General features: G+C 41.2%; 1 protein-coding gene across 5 annotated transcripts in view; it reads left to right on the top strand.

The window, feature by feature from the left end:
- Window positions 1–2,528: 2,528 nt before the first annotated feature.
- The window catches only part of OLA1 (Obg like ATPase 1), an 86,795-nt gene continuing 72,732 nt past the window's right edge, over window positions 2,529–16,591 (top strand). The window contains exons 1-4 of one of the 5 annotated variants that reach the window (XM_081895030.1): window positions 2,529–2,686; window positions 3,756–3,856; window positions 5,794–5,937; window positions 10,577–10,704. In XM_081895030.1, the coding sequence (XP_081751156.1) occupies window positions 3,756–3,856; window positions 5,794–5,937; window positions 10,577–10,704 (373 nt within the window). In that variant the 5' untranslated portion in view covers window positions 2,529–2,686. Of the gene's footprint in view, window positions 2,687–3,446; window positions 3,628–3,755; window positions 3,857–5,793; window positions 5,938–10,576; window positions 10,705–16,591 lie in introns of those variants that run through there. The other 4 variants (XM_081895031.1, XM_081895029.1, XM_081895032.1 and 1 more) reach the window with 4 other exon arrangements.

Here is a 16,591-nt window from a genome sequence, read left to right on the forward strand (position 1 = left end):
AAGCTCACAGATGTTGCTCTGTGCAAGCTGAGCTAAACCAAGGTTTGGCTTAGGATGTCATCCAAACCAGAACTCATGGTTAAGCTCTCTGCTCACTAATCATGATCTTGTAGCCAAGAACAAACCTTGCCTTAGCACAGTGCAGTGCAGCAGTAAAAAAAAAACTCCAGGGGAAACCAGAGCAACTATGTGCTTCTCTCCAGGAGCCTGCATGTTTGTGTGTTTCCAGTAAGTAAGTTTGGCTTACGCTGCTGTGCAAACTAGGCCTGTACGCGACGTGGTAAGGCTATTGTGAGGATGCAGCAGTGGGACTATATGGTTCTTCAGCAAAACGCTGATTTAGTTTAAATTTGAATTTAAAGCAATTTGCCAACAAAAATATGAGTTGCACCGGCTGATGTCCAGCGCTGCAAACAGGCAGAGGCACTCAATAGTGAGGGCAAGGAGGAAGAACTGCTTTCAAAAAAATGATGTACGGGTAGAATCTACTTGCTAATATCTGCCCACATTATTGATCCTGTGAAAATAATGTTGACCTGCTTGGCATTTGCCGCTTGAAATGGAGAAAGGACTTGAATGCAACAGTTTGACGTGGCAACTTGTGTGGAAAGGAAGGGCAGATGGCAATGAAAAACTGGGGGGAGAGGGGAGATAAAGAAAAAACTCAGGTGTGGACAGTCTTAATTTGGCTACAGATTAGAACAAATTCACAGTATACTATACACTTATTTCTGCCCCTGTCACTCCATACAGCAAATTTTAGAGGTAAGGGCCAAAGCTGATGTATTAGCAGTTCTTGGTAAGCACCTTTGCCCTACTAAGAGCATTGGCTTCTTTGCCCTGAAAGTGATGATAGTTGCGTGGAGTGCAGTAGAGGAGGCAGAGGCCACACATCAGAAATCTTAAAGGGGCTGGATAAAGCAACAAGGCCTTGTGTTCAACGCCCATGGCTTAAATCTAATTAGTTCTCAAAGAAAATAAACGAGATGTAACCTAGGGAACTTCCTGTCATTCCAAATGACACAGTAACTTGTTTTCTTTCCATTTGTGCAGAATGTTTTAAATTGCTGATGTTGGCTAGAGAGTGACAATGAAGTGAGGTATTTGGTGCTTCGGCTGTCATTTCTACATGTCAAATGACCAGCACTTGGGCTTGTTATTTTCAGAACAGATTATTGTACAAAGCACATATGGGGAAAACAGTCTTCGTCTTCTGCTCCTGGTGTAGCTGGAATGGCAGTCGTAAAAAAAAAGTGACAAAAAGAAACACATACTGGGATGGAACTGGTGTTTACTCAGTCTGGAAGAAACCAGGGCCACAAGCATCCTTAGTTATGGAGATTCATCGTTATAGAAGATCTGTGTGGCAAGGTGCAATCCTGTACTGTACACATTCACTCAGGACTAAACTCAATTGAACTCAGCAGGTCTAACTTCCATGTAAACACGCACAGGACTTCATAGCCTTGGCTCCACCAGGATTGGCGACTGACGACAATCCTATTTCTCCAGGTGGTCACCTCACAAAGGTTTGCCTGACCTCTTATCACTTGTTGATTTGGCTAGATTACAATGTCCAATACACAACCCAGGAAGTGCACTTACTTATCAGCGGGTCCACCACTCCCCTTACTACTACACTCTAATACACACGAGCCTGGTTTTTTCCACTGAGGAAATTAGCTCTGACACCCCCTAACCTTAATTGAACTATAGCACCTATAAATCTCTGACAATACGAAACTTCTGAGGATTTCAAAAAAGAAAACTTTATGTTTCCCATACTTGGGAAACTTCAGCTGCGGTCTCATGCACTTTTCTGGGAGCAAGCCCCAGTGAATTATTCCGCCTCCCAAGGAAGTCTGCAACAGAAACGAATCAAGAGTTGGTTTACTCAGAAGCAAGTCCTATTGATTTCAATAGGGGTCATTTCCCCAGGGTTTAGGACTGAAGCCTTTGTGACCTCTGAGGACCTCTTGCTGTACAGCTGGGTTTCCCCAAACTTGGGTCTCTAGCTGTTGTGGGACTACACCTCCCATCATCCCTAGCTAGCAGGACCAGTGGTCAGGGATGATGGGAACTGCAGTAAAAAAGAAGAAGAAGAAGCTGGAGAGACCCAAGTTTGGGAACACAGGTTGATGCAGTTTCCATTCCAGGTTCAGGCAGGCAAAACCCCTGAGGAGCCACGCGCAAGAGTCGGGAGGAGGTGGCACAGCAGGAAGCAGCGGCAGGGAAGCGATGAGAGTCTTTGAGCCACGTCCAGAGGCGGGAATCTCCATCTCCTTTTGCGTCTTTCCAGGTCTGGCATCCCGGAACCCGGAAGTAAGAGGCGGCATCGGCGTCGCCACCTTTCCCTGCCCCCTCCCGCCCCCACCCCTCGCGAGACCCGCCCTTCCTTCCTTCCTTCCTCCTCGCGCAGGTATACTCAGGCAACCCAGTCCTTCAACACACACGCGGGCGCGCACGCACACCCCCACCCCTCCTGCGTCCCTCCGCTTCCCCTGCGTGACCTTTGCCCTCGGGCCGAGTCCCCGCCCAATAGGGAAGCTGGCAGTCCCGCCTGTTCCGCCGGCTGGCTGAGTCGGGCGACAGGCAGCGTGTCGGCACGCGCGAGGGGTCTTCTCGCGGTGGGGGAGAGCGCGAGCGAGAGTCCCAACCGTCCCTCCCTCCCCCCTCACAGGCAACGGTGAAGACGCTCAGCTGGGCCCGCGCGGCTTTCGTGAGGGAGGCGGGGTGGGGTGTCCGCGTTTCATTCTTCGCCGCGTGCCTCTCAGGCGGCGGCTCGGAGGAGGAGGCCCAGCTCGGCTTTTCCCGCCTCAGTTGTTGCGGCGGCAGCGGCTGCCACGCGGGCCGGGCCGGCTGGAAAGAGAGAGAGAGGCCTGCTGCTGCCGTCGGTGCGTTGCGTGGCTGGGAAGCGACCCTCTGAGGCTGCGTCGGGCTCCGCTTGCCCACCGCCAGCTGCCAGCCCGCTGTGGTTTGGGGGCCGCGGCCGAGCCGCCTGAGGTGGGCTGGGCCGCATGCCTTACTGGTTGTGACGGGGTGGGGAGGAAAGCGAAGGTTCGTGAGGCGGCGGGGTGGCTTAAGGTAAATGGGCCGCTCGCTGTTTTCGGCCGCCCGAGGCCGTGAGGTAGGGCAGCCGGTAAGCCGAGCCCTTTCTCCGCGTGCGCGCAGGCGCGGTGCTGGCAGGGAAGCGGGCGGTGTTGGCTCGCTCGGCTCCGGGGTTTTGCTGTAGGATCCTGCTCTCCTCGCGAGCCGCCAAGTTGTGCTTCTCGCCCGGCCGGTGTGCTGCTCCATCCGCTCAGCCCTCCCGCCAGTTCGTTTGACTGCCCGGGGAAGCCTCTGCGGCTGCCACTCAGAGCCGAGCACGTCAGGTGGAGCCGTAGCGGGTGCTGAATTTCAATCCGTCCTTTGGGATCCGAGCCGGTTATTTTTAGCACGGCATTTCTAGGGACTTTGCAGAAGCTGCAGCAGCAGCAGCAGCCCAGTCCTGCTGGCTTGGGATTTGTGGTTGCAGGAAGGGTGCCATGCGCAGCCCTGTTGTGCCTGGCTGGTGGCTGGCCCTTGGGCGTCCCAGAGGATATTCTCCTTGCCTTGCTGTTATGTGTAGATGCCATGGCTCCCAAAAAGGTATTGGGCATGTTTTAGAAAGCTGACATGTTCGCCTCGGTTTATGTATCAGAACGCATGTTGCCTTGGGAGTCCTGGAGGTAAGTAAGGGAGTTTGGGATTTAAGTGGCTTCTGTTTTTCATTTCAGATGCCCCCCAAAAAGGGAGGTGATGGACTCAAGCCACATCCAATCGTTGGAAGATTCGGGACAACCCTGAAAATTGGCATTGTTGGCTTGCCAAATGTTGGGTAGGTGATTCAAGGGGGATAAACTTTGCTTAGTCATCCTAAAGATAGTAGGCCCTCCTGAATAAATTAGTGTTATGCTGCAGTATGAACACTGTGAAATATTGGTTGAGATTAGCATTTATGCTTATAAGTTCATGCTTATGTTTTACTTAAATTAGATCACTTTTGAACAAAAGGTGTTTTGAGTTGCTGTTTGGAAAAAGATATATTTTACTGAACTGGGCTTAATGAATAGATTGATAGATAACTGATAAGAAATGAAATTATTTTAATGAATGGAAATACCTTTATAAATAATTGAATTTTCTCTACAAACATTTTAAACTTAATTATCCAATAGTTGATTTTTATTGTGATGTTATTTTGCCTGTAAATTATCTGGAAAGGAATAGTTATTTTTATTGGAAATATGTGTAAAATAACACAAGTCTTTGTTTCATATAGGCACTTTTCGTTAGACCAGCTTCCTTGGATTGTTTAAAGATGTGAGGAAGTTTAAACATTTACTATTAAAAGCAATGCTGCACTGAAAGCACATTAGCTGACAGCTTCTAACCTATTTATGGCTGATACATGCAGAATAATAATAATAATAATAATAATAATAATAATAATAATAATAATAATACATTTATTATTTATACCCCCCCATCTGACTGTATGGATACAGCGGGTGGAGAGATGAAGGTAAAGAACCTTGTCAGACTGTCAACTTTTTTCTGTTTAGTTAGGTATTTAAACTCTACTTGATAAAGGTACTGTAATTATACTATGCAGAAAGAAGGGGCACAGTTTATATAGAAACTTTCTTTTGGGGTCTGTCTCTTTCAGTATTTAGTTCCAACAGTGTACTAGATGTTCTGAGGAATTGGTGCTGTGACCTCTCTCTAGAGCTTGTGAAGTCTTGAGTCAAGAACTGACAGATACATATTGGGGAATAGTAGTGGAGAGAGGTGTAGCAATAGTAATATAGGAATATATGTTGGTGTGGTTCACAAACAGAAAGGAGACCTGTTTTGGAAATGGAGCAGTATAGCTGAAACTGTGGGAATAGTACTGGAAGGTGGAGACAGCATTTAAAGTTGTTTGTAAATAGAATTATGATGGGTTAAGATGCAAGAGACACAGAGATACATAAGAATTTTGCCACTGATTTCTGTGATAAGAGATGTTGTCATGATATATTGATGAAATAGTGGTCACAAATTGTATTGCGGGTACATTATTGCACTTCAGGTCTTCAAATAAGTGCTTTGAGTTAGAAACCAATGTAACCTAAAACACACTCATCTTTGGTAGAAGTTTTTGCTGATCTGCCAGTTTTGTTAAGAGTAAATAGGCTGACTTCGCTTTTACCTAAGCTTCTTTCAGATTATGCCATAGATGCCATAATGATGCATTAGACCAAAATGTTGGAATTGTTTTAGCAAAAGCAACTTTAAAAAAAAAAGTTTCAGCATGAATAACTGTTTCCCAGAAAGAAAGAAAACTTGGAAGAGGCCCTATAACTGGGAAGTTACAGTGGCAGATGGGTATTGGTTTCATGTTTGTGGGCTTCTTAGAAGCATGTGATGGATTGCTGAGGGAAGCAGGATGCTGGACTAAATGGAGCTTTTGTATGATTGAATAGGGCACTTGTGATAACCAAAGCCTGAACATGAGCTGTCCAAATCTAGAAAGTCATTACAGTGGGTAAGAATTTGAAATGTAACTTGAAAGAATTGCAACTTCGGAGGGATTCCAGTGGAAACCTTGAAAGTCGTAGATGTTTCCCATGCTGTCTGTGCAAAAATAATGCAAAGGTATAGGCGGCATTAAAAACATAAAATATAAAAGGACACGCCCAGCATCCAACACAAATGTACACTATATAATGTTGCACATGTGGTATTATTGGGAAGCTGATCTCAAGTGTTGCAACATTTTCTTTTTTAAAGGAAATCTACCTTTTTCAATGTATTAACCAAGAGTCAAGCTGCAGCAGAGAACTTTCCTTTCTGCACTATTGATCCAAATGAGAGCAGAGTACCTGTACCAGATGAAAGATTTGATTTCCTTTGCCAGTACCACAAGCCTCCAAGGTTAGTACCACACATGTTATCGGTTGGTTGTTTCTACATAAAGAAATAAGCTTCCCAATAAGCAATATTTTCGCAAAATCAATTTCTATGTATTTAAGTGTTTTGAAGTTGTATTGTTTGGTTTTTTAAAAAAGGATTGCTTTTGAGCAAGAATCTAGTGAGAGGACCTCATAGTTTGAAAATAGGAATTCTTCAGGCAACTTGAAATAATCTTGCAAGCAAGGCAACATGCCTGAACTTTCTTATTAGCCTGCTTGTTCCTACATGTGAAAGCCATTGTGGCACATGAACATCTGAAAAGAGTGGAGAAAGAACTGTGTTTCCACCTACAAAATTCTCCTTACCTGGATATTATTCGTATTTACCACATACAAGTGGCTGCTTAGATGTCTGCCTTTAAAGCAGATCACATAAAAAGCTTCACTATTGCCTATTTTCTTCATACCCTCATATCTAAGGCAGAGTGAACAGTGAACCAAGAAATTAAAACCACAATTTGTTCCTTTAGTTTTAAACACTAAAACTAAATTCTTTCCAACTTCTAATTGCATTTGCCCCTGATATTTGGAGCATCAATTCCCACTACTTTCCCACTGCTGTTATATGAGCTGATGGGCCTTCTGGGATCAAACAAACTTCTCTCCCATGGAACTAATTCTTGTAGAGTCCTCTGCTTGTGACCTATCTCCTTCTATCACCATTCTGTATAGTGTAGCATTATTTTCTGGGCTCTCTTTGGTGTTGACTGTAGAGAACTTAAGCCATTATTCTTAGGATGCTTTGCCAGGGGGAAGTTCTTCTGCAGTTGGTGGGACTTGCTTCTGAGTAAACAGGCTTCACAATTGTATTGTTTAAAAAAGTTATGTTGAGCTCCTGGCTCTTTTAATCTGATAGTCTGTTAAATCATTTTTGTTAGTAAAAAGTTAGTTTGTTGTATATTCCAAGCTTTAATGGAGTTAAGGCCTGCTAACGTGAATACAATGTCTGTAAAGATTTAGTAAATATCCTAGTTTTCCAAAGGACGTTCTTTTAGTTGAAGATCATTAGTAAAGAACAAGAAATTCCAGTTTTTATAATCATACATAGATAACTGTTTTTGGTGTCTAAACATTTTGATGTGTTTTCAGTTTTTGTTTTGGTTGTGGGTAAGAATGCATTCCAAAGTTTATACAAGAATATACAGTATGTGAAGTATTGTCTGATGTCTCCTTTGTGAACTAAGACTCTTTAACATAAGTGTGGGGAATGTCAGGCCTGGGAGTCAAATTTGGCTCTTCAATACTCTCTATCTGGCTCTTGGGAGGCCTCGCTGGCTCTGCTGTGTGTCTTCCTTGAGTGCTTGTGCTGGGCTGTGTATTTGAATTGTGATAATGTGTCTTGCTTGTCTGCATGATGTGATGTGTTTGGAAATCGTCTGCATGGTATGATGTGTTTGGAAATTATTATTTTTTAGAAAATAATACAAAAAAGAAAAAAATATACAAGTAACCGACTACAAAAAGATAAAGAAAAGTACATCTGTTTGGAATTTATTTGTTTTAGGTGTATGGCCCTAAAATATTAAACAAACAATAAAAAACCCAAATCTGATCTACTGTACAAAGACAAGAGTTAACCCCCCCCTTTTTTTGTGTCTCTAGTCCTGCCCACTGTTAAGGCATGATAGCTCAGTTGGTAGAGTATGAGACTCTTAAATCTCCGGGTTGTGGATTTGAGCCCCATATTGGGCAAAAGTTTCCTACTTTGCAGGGTTGAACTACATGACCCTGGTGGTCCCTTTCACTTCTACAGTTCTATGATTCTGTGAGGCACTGTGGCTCCTGCCTGAAAAACATTCCCCACCCTAATACTTAAGTCATGAGCTAAAGTTTCTGACTTTAAATAACCATTTAGGTATTAGCTTGAAGATTTCATGATCTTGCTATTAAGCCCAGGAGCTTAACATACTCAAAATGCCCCTTTCTTCAGGAGGAATTTTCTATCCTTTTTTTAAGTTGTCCCACCCTAAAGGCAAACTAAATCATAACTATTTATGATTTAAGTTAATACTTAGCAAAATGGAATTAGAAATATAATTCAGATTTTTATTAACCTGTAAGTACTTGGGTTGTTGCTATTGTGTTGCAAAACATGTTAGATATAGTGCATAGTTTAGCTATATGTCAGCAATATTAAATATTTATATGAACTACTTATCTTGTACTTTTCTTTAGGAAATGAATGTTTGCCAAATAGAAGTCTGATTAAAATCAATTCTATATATAAAGTTCTGGTTTTAAGCTTTAAAGCAAGGTTGCTAACCTGAGGCCATCCAGATCTTGTTGCCATGCTGAGTGGGAGCTGTAGTCCAGTTACATCTGGAGGACCACAGGTTATGTACTCTTGTTTTAAAGCTTTAAATGGCGTGGAGCAAGGTTACCTGAAATAATTGGTTTTTCCTATATATACCTATTTGAAGCTTAACATCTTCCTCAGAAACCCTTGTCTAATTCCCATCCAAGATGAGGCAGGTAATCACCAGGGAGAGACCTCTTTGGTAGTAGCCCAATTATGGAAAGTTTTCTCATACAGGTTTGCTTGATGGCACCTTTGTAGTCTTTTTGGAACTGGAGGAAGAGTTTAAAAACCACACACAACAACTTAACATATTATTATCTGATTATCTTATATTTAAAATCTTAATTGTGCTTTTAGTTTAAAATCATTTTTAATTTATTATAAGTTTTTGTTTTGTAAGTTTTGTATTTGTTTTGTAAGTTGGCCAGGCAACCTATGTTAGGGAGCGGCTATTTAAGTTCCATTAGAATAAGATTTATCCTTGCTGGTGGAAGGCAGTAGGAAGTTTCAAAGACTGGGAAGGCCTTTTTAGGGTGGCTTACATAGAAAGGACAATTCCAATATAATACAATCAAAGTTAAAAAATGATTAAAACATTTCAAAAGCCAGCACACACCCATCTAAAACAAAATATCAAGCAAACTATTAGTTTGAAACTAGCAATAATATAAAACCCTAAAATGATTAGCACAAAGTAGCTCAGAATAAATAGGTTTTAAAAGCTTGTTCAATAGCCAGCATCAAAGGGGTTAAACATATGTACCTTGGGAGGGAGTTGTAATCTAGGATTTGTAATCTAGGAGTCATATACTCCCTATAAGTGGCTTTTTAAAAAGAAAGGCCTTACCACCACCTCTTTAGGCCCAGTGGAAAATTTCCCTCTTCTTGAGAGGCATTGACCACTTCCATTATTTTAGTAGCTGCTGCAAATAATAATAATAGTTATTATTATTATTATTATTTATTTCTTATATCTTATTTGCCAGGAAGGACAAGGGTTGAACGTCCACTAGTGGCCAGAATTGTGGAAACCTTTTTGAAAATATATATTTCTGACCTTTGACACCAGTCATTTTTAGAATAGTGCCATAAAATTATCTATCATTAGAAATATAATTTAATGCATAATATAATGCAATAAACTGTTGAATTATCTTTATTCTAGTGAAAGTTATAGCCAAATGAAAAAAGTTATGCACAGAAAACCATGATAAAGGGTATCTCATAACTTCTCACCATTTCTGTTAGTACTTAGTGTGGAAACCTTTTGCTGCAGTTACAGCCCTACAACGGCATCCCATTCAGTGAACCAAAGATTTTAGTTCATCAGGTGTTATAACATGTAACCAAGATTGTATGATTGCTTCTATCAATTGTGCTCTATTCCTTGCTTGCTTCTGACTGACAGGTTTCTTTAATCGGCTCTACAGATTTTCTTTTGGATTCAGGTCAGGGCTACTACATCGCTTTCTAGGTGACTAGTCAACTCTTTTCACTCTGTTTGTCATTGGTCAATTTATAGTTAAAGAAATCCCCTTCATGTTACATAAGGCAGTTGTGCTTTCTTTTTCTGATTATTGGACTATAACTTTTAATAGAACAAAGATAATTTGGCAGAGTTTGTTGCATTTATATTCTGCATTAAAATTTCTTTCTAATGATACAAAAATTTTATAGTATTATAAAAAAGATGGGTGTTATGAGCCATCAGACCTTAGAAATGCAACTTTTTCTAAAGGTTTCCACAATTTTGGCCACAAGTATGCATGTGGTAGGCCTCAATTCTTAAAGAGTCCTTTCCACAACTTCAGGATCTGCAAATTGAAAAGTCTACAACAGCAAATATTGAAGTTACAAGGGGTGTATGTTTTCTTTATTACTAGTTTCAGCTGTTCACTTAAAACTGCATGTAGGTGTTCAGAGTACAGGGTGGGTGGCTAATTTGTGGCCCTCCGGGTATTTCTGGACTCCAGCTTGGATCAGCCCTAGCTGGCATGATCAGTAACCAGGGAAGATGGAGGATATATAGGACTATATGATGTGTAGGGAAGTTTTTAATGGTTGGTGTTTTTCTGTGGTTTTGTATGTGTTGTAAGCAGCCCAGAGTGGCTCGGGAAACCCAGCCAGTTGGGTGGGGTATAAATAATAAAATTATTATTATTAGTCCATCAACAACGGGAGGGTCACATGTTGCCCAGCCCAGCATAGATTTTTCTGGGTGTGTGTGCTCTGAAGATACTTGCAGATATGTGGTAATATTGAACTATGTTTCTAATTACAAAAATCTTAAATTATCTTTCAGCAAAATTCCAGCCTTTCTGAATGTAGTGGATATTGCTGGCCTTGTGAAAGGAGCCCATGCTGGACAGGGACTAGGAAATGCCTTTTTGTCACACATTAGCGCCTGTGATGGAATCTTTCATCTACTGCGTATGTAAACTTACTTTTGAAATTTTTTTGTATTATTTAAGGATGTGGCTTGCCTAAGAACTGGGGCCTCAAAAGACAAGCTACTCAAGCCATATTAAATGTGCATCTGCTACGATTAAGTCATAACAATATGATAACCTTACTCCACCGTGGTATTCTGAGGAGAACACAGTACAGTGGTACCTCAGGTTACAAACGCTTCAGGTTACAGACTCGGCTAACCCAGAAATAGTACCTTGGGTTAAGAACTTTGCTTCAGGATGAGAACAGAAATCGTGCTCCGGCAGCACGGCAGCAGCAGGAGGCCCCATTAGCTAAAGTGGTGCTTCAGGTTAAGAACAGTTTCAGGTTAAAAACGGACCTCCGGAACGGTATTAAGTACTTAACCTGAGGTACCACTGTAGAGGCTTCTGCTGAAGAAAGGGGTGGGTGAAACTCATTTTTTGGCTGTTTTCCCCTTGAAGCCATCCTCTCCCCAGCCATTTCCTACACTATTCTATAGGGTCTCCAGTCCACCCAAGCAGATTTTAGGGGCTCAGGAGGATATAGGTAGAAGAGAGTATCAGTAAAAATAACCCACCCTCTAGCAGCTGAAATGTCTTGTTAGTGGAGTTTCAGTGCTGAAAAATATGGACCCAATCTTGTGTTTCCATTGTAATGCGTGGCTTTGCCCAAATATACTTTGCATTTAGTATATGATGAAGAATAATTTATTTCAGAGATAATGAATTGTATTTTTCATAACATTTCAAAATGCTGAGCAAGGTAACAGTATTTATTTAAGATGTGAAGGAAATAAGCAGCTATCTTATCTTTAAAAGTTATCTGAAGGCAGCCCTGTTTAGGGAAGTTTTTAATATTTAATGCTGTATTGTTTTTAACACTCGATTGGAAGCCGCCCAGAGGGGCTGGGGAAACTCAGCCAGATGTGTGGGGTATAATTAATAAATTATTATTATTATTATTATTATTATTATTATTATTATTATTATTATTATTATTTTTATTTTTATTATTTATTAAGGTATAGGACCAGGAAATTATTATTTAACCATAAAGAATAAATTTTTCATCCAGTCTAAATACTTTGAGGCAAAACGTTTCTTATGTCCCAGTGAAAATATCCATTTGATGTTCAAAAGTCAAATCCATTTAGAATAAGTAGCAGCGGCACCGACTTGGGCCCCAGATTCTTGGTGCCCACCGTTCGTGACATGACGTCATGACATCATGTGCCCTGTGGCCTCAGGACCTATCACTGGAAGTCAGATCCCAAGGTCTCACAAGGCTTCGAACGTGACTTGTGGGTGCTCGGGCCGCCAGGGCCCCCTAGAGATGCTGCCACTGATAAGTATTGGACTTAAGTTATATTTAGGATAATTTCCCACTGCTATGGATTTGTAGTAGTTTTTTCTTCTTCATTTTGGAAAAGCACTGACTGCCAGAACATTTCTAGTGTAAATATATGCAGATTAAATTTGGTTTTGGTTAGAGGAAGTTGCCATTCCCCAAGAGTGGCAAAAACATATTGGTGAATCAAATTTCATTAGGATAATTGTGGTTTGAATGCATTGAGGATCAGAGGTTAGTTCTACTGTAAGGTAAATCTGTAAATAAATCAATCAATCTAATGATATTGATTATTGGAATTTGGTCTGCTGAGTCAGTTAATATTAAATTAGTGCTAGATTGAGTATTCAGCAAATGATATTTCCCATGGGAATAAAAGTTGATATTGTTCTGCTACACAAAGTAAACTTAACAACATACATAGCGAAAAATAATTTTCTTCAAGATCAATACACTGTAAAGCAATGGAAAGATAAAATTACTGTCAAGTCTACTCAGCTCTTGTAGTCCTACTTCAGACCTATTTTTAAACAGTTATCTGCTGTTACAAGCAATGCTGAGGTGTAACTTCAGATATGAAATGGTGGTTACTTTATATCTTATTTTCTCCATGGGAGCCAATGAGACAATATTGGTCTCTTATCCTTTACTGTGGTACCTCTGGTTACAAACGCTTCAGGTTACAAGCTCGGCTAACCTGGAAGTAGCTGCTCCTGGTTGCGAACTTTGCCCCAGGATGTGAACGGAAATTGTGCACTGGAGGCTCCTTTAGCAAAAGTGCGCCTCAGGATAAGAACGGTTTCAGCTTATGAACGGACCTCCGGAACAAATTAAGTTCGTAACCAGAGGTACCACTGTATTGCATTCTGGTTCTTCCATGAAGTCAGAATGAAGTAGGGGTGTGTGTGTGTGTGTGTGTGTGTGTGTGTGTGTGTGTATTTCTTTAAACACAACTGAGGGCAACTAGTTTAGTTTGTAAAGGTTTTTTATTTTTTATATAAACTCTGCTCAGTTTCAAGATACATCCAGGAATATGTTTGCACTTCCAACTTAAAAAAATATGTTTTGTAAGACTTGTTTGTTTTACCTCCTGCAAGCTGAGTTTGGTTGCTAGATGGTGGTTGCTAGATGTGGTTGCTAGATGGTGACAGCTTACCTAGATGTCTTCTTTGTGGTTAACACAGTTGTAACAAATCACAATTAGTTGAACGCTACGTATACATTTTTGCTTGAACTTTTGGCAAGTTTTCTTACTTAAAATGTATATCAGTAGTGCAATTTGCCAATACATGCTGTTTGAACTCAGAAAATATGCTTTCATGAATGTGTCACAGCAAAAATAAGCAATGTGCTCTGCATTAAAGGTGATTTGAAAATGCAAAGTGTTGTGAGAGAGATTGGTTGGTTTGACAATCACTTCAGGAAAAAGCTTCTACAATGACTAAAAGTTTGGGGTGTGCACTGGATTTTCAGTAATCCTGAAACTAAAGTGGGCCACTTCAGATGGATTTGGGGCTTATCCAAGCCGAAGAGGAATCTTTCTTAAGCTCTTTAAACTGAAGAGGGGATCTCCAAAGTGTTTTTGAGATTTCTATGTTAAACTCTGCAGACACAGTGTCTGCAAAACCTGAAACTTTTCTCTCCCAAGCTTGTCATGCGAGGAAAACACTGTCAGGAAGCTCTTTTGTGTCCGACACATCTTGCTTTTTACCAGAGAAAACCAGGATTTAACCAGGTCCCTCCAATAACATTGCTTTAGGGTAGGGAAGTTGAAATAATGTAACATTTTTATTGTCTGTTCTGTGGTCTTTTGCTAGTTCTGCCTAGTGGTGCTTGGTTGGAAAATGCCAAAATATTCAAGTCCTGCCTTTGTGTAGCATGTCCACAAATCCTCTCATGTCAAGCCAGCTTGGCATTTAGTTTTTGTGACTTTGGATGGCATTTTATGCATGCATCAGAACTCCTTAGCCCTTACACCCAGCCTTCTTAAAATTTGCAAGTTATTTTCCCAGGAGCACATATTCATAAGAAAGTTGTTGCCTGCAAAACTAGAGGGAGGGCAGCAAATCCCTTTAAGTTCACCCATGCCAACAAAGTCAACTTTAAAGGTGCCTAGCACAAAAACTGCCATATACCAATTTGTAATTTGGCAGATTTCTTACTTAGGGACATCTCTGTCATGTATGCTATTTTATACAAGTTGCTCATAGAAGAATAGGGGAGCGTAAGTGAATCCTCTTAAAAATCACTACCCAACTGTAAAGGCTAGCCTTTCAGGAAAGTCACTGCAATTTTCCTTCTGAAATTTGGCAGGACTCAACCTCTCAGAAGGGACAAACAATCCTGCAAATTTTATCCATTTCTGCTCCCCCCGCTCCCCCAAATCATAGACAGTTCCTTTAAAAAATAAATTCTAAAGGTGACCAGCCACCAACCCTCTGGACCTATTTGTCTGTTATTTTGCAGACTTTATTTAGTCAAGTGGGGCAACTTTGCATGAAAATTTCATCCAGTTCTGTTGAAAGGGACTTGGATGTAGCATCTGCAACATCTTCCTTTTTTTCAAACTCTGTATTCCCCAGGCACATTGTATTTTTATGTTCTCAAAGTAGAAATCATCCCTGCTGATAGATATTGCTGGAAGCTGCTTGCAGCAGAGGAGAGACGTATGATGATATCACTTAGCCACACTCCATTGCACCACCATTTTAGTGAACAAAGCAAGAGCCACATCTCATCCCCTCAGCATGTGTGGCTTTCCTTTGCCAATTATAGTAGTACTGTTTGTGCAGCTCTATTTACGCTGTGACACTTTAGCACATCTCTGAAAACTTGTAACTTTAGGTGTCACATGCATTTTGAGATGAATTTAAAATCGCAGAAGTGTCAACGTATAATGCTTCGTTCAGGTAGGATATATTTTTATTCATTAATGCAGGGGTGTCTAATCTCTGGCCTGAGGCCTCTGAAACATATTTATCTTCCCTCCACCCCAAGAAAAAGAAGGCACAGTATTGGGCATGAAGAGAGTTAAATTTGGGTTCTGTGTGGTGCATGTGCAGGAGTGTGGGGTGTCCACATCTACGTTTAGCCATACTTACCCCTAGAAGGCAGGCAAAGAGGGAGTGCTATCTTAACTACTCTTGATTTAAGGACTGTAAATCTTCTATTATACATGCCTAGACACTGTTCTGAAACTGTCATTATTAGTTAAAATCTTCTATTTCCTTTTTAGCTTCTGAAGGCTTAGACTTGGCCAATACCTTGCCTTCAAACAGCTTTTGATTGATACAGACCAATACCTATTCAGTAGATTACATAGATAACAATGGCAGGGACTGAAATGGATGCAGGGGGTATGCTGTACAAGCACTGGAACCTTTCAGTTTCGCCTTATGCTATCCATAAAGCTTCTCCTGAAGGTTGTGGAGCTTCTAGAATGAGATTTAATGTGGTATAATGGGATTTCTGGAAATGAAGATGAGCAACTCCTCCCCTCCTCTGTGTGTGTGTAAATAGTAGTGGCTGGTTCGGCAGCATGGGCAGGGCAAGCATTGCTCACCTGGCTTCCCATTGCTGGCAGGAGTGTCATATTGTCTCTGCTTTTGCTTCCACACTGCATTAAAGTACTCCTTGCTGCGCCCCTCCTTTTCTCGCTCTTGGTAACTAGCAGCAGAGAGGAGAGGGTTTGTTGCGGTTGTTTCTGGTTGTTCACATCACTTTGAAGTTTAGCATGATGTCTCTGCATGGCCCATGTGTCTTAAATATTTGTGGCCAAGGAATGTTGCAACTTTTACATTACAGTGTAACACGTGATTTAGTTTTGCATCTTACATGGTTCTGTTTGTTTGGGGGGCGGGGATGCTTGACTTGAAAGATTGTGTCACTGAGTATTTTGAATCTATCATTGCAACAGGCTTGTTTTTGGCGAGTCATAGGTGAAGGCTAAGGGTGGCCTGTTTTAGTATTTTCTAGCTTGTCGCGGTCTTGAGTAACTTCACAAAATGTGAACTTGTATACTGCTGTGTGATTTTAAATTGTGTACTCTTGTTTTTAAAGTGGTTAAAACTGCTAGAATGTGTGACCTACAGCACATGGCCGACGTTCGTGCTTCATTGTTTCAGAGTTGCAGATTCTAGAGATTCTGAGGACAGATATCTACATAGTCCAGGCTTCCTCAAACTCGGCCCTCCAGATATTTTTGAGACTACAATTCCCATCATCCCTGACCACTGGTCCTGCTAGCTAGGGATCATGGGAGTTGTAGACCAGAAACATCTGGAGGACTGAGTTTGAGGAAGCCTGACATAGCCTGTGTTGATTAGTTTAGTGTTACAGAATTCCTTACCTTTCCCTTCCGCTTCCTGTCTGAATTTTCATCACAGTTGCTATTCTAACAGTTTGTGCAAACAGCCTAGTGGGCACCCTGTGGATTTTGGCTAAAAGACAGAAGAAGGCATAAAGAGGACCAAACAACTTGGAGGGAAGTGTTCTGGGGTGGGAGTGGTATCCTGAGCATGTAATTTCTCACAATTCA

The sequence above is a fragment of the Podarcis melisellensis genome (assembly GCF_964234715.1).
Source record: "Podarcis melisellensis genome assembly, chromosome: 1".
Taxonomy (NCBI): Eukaryota; Metazoa; Chordata; class Lepidosauria; order Squamata; family Lacertidae; genus Podarcis; species Podarcis melisellensis.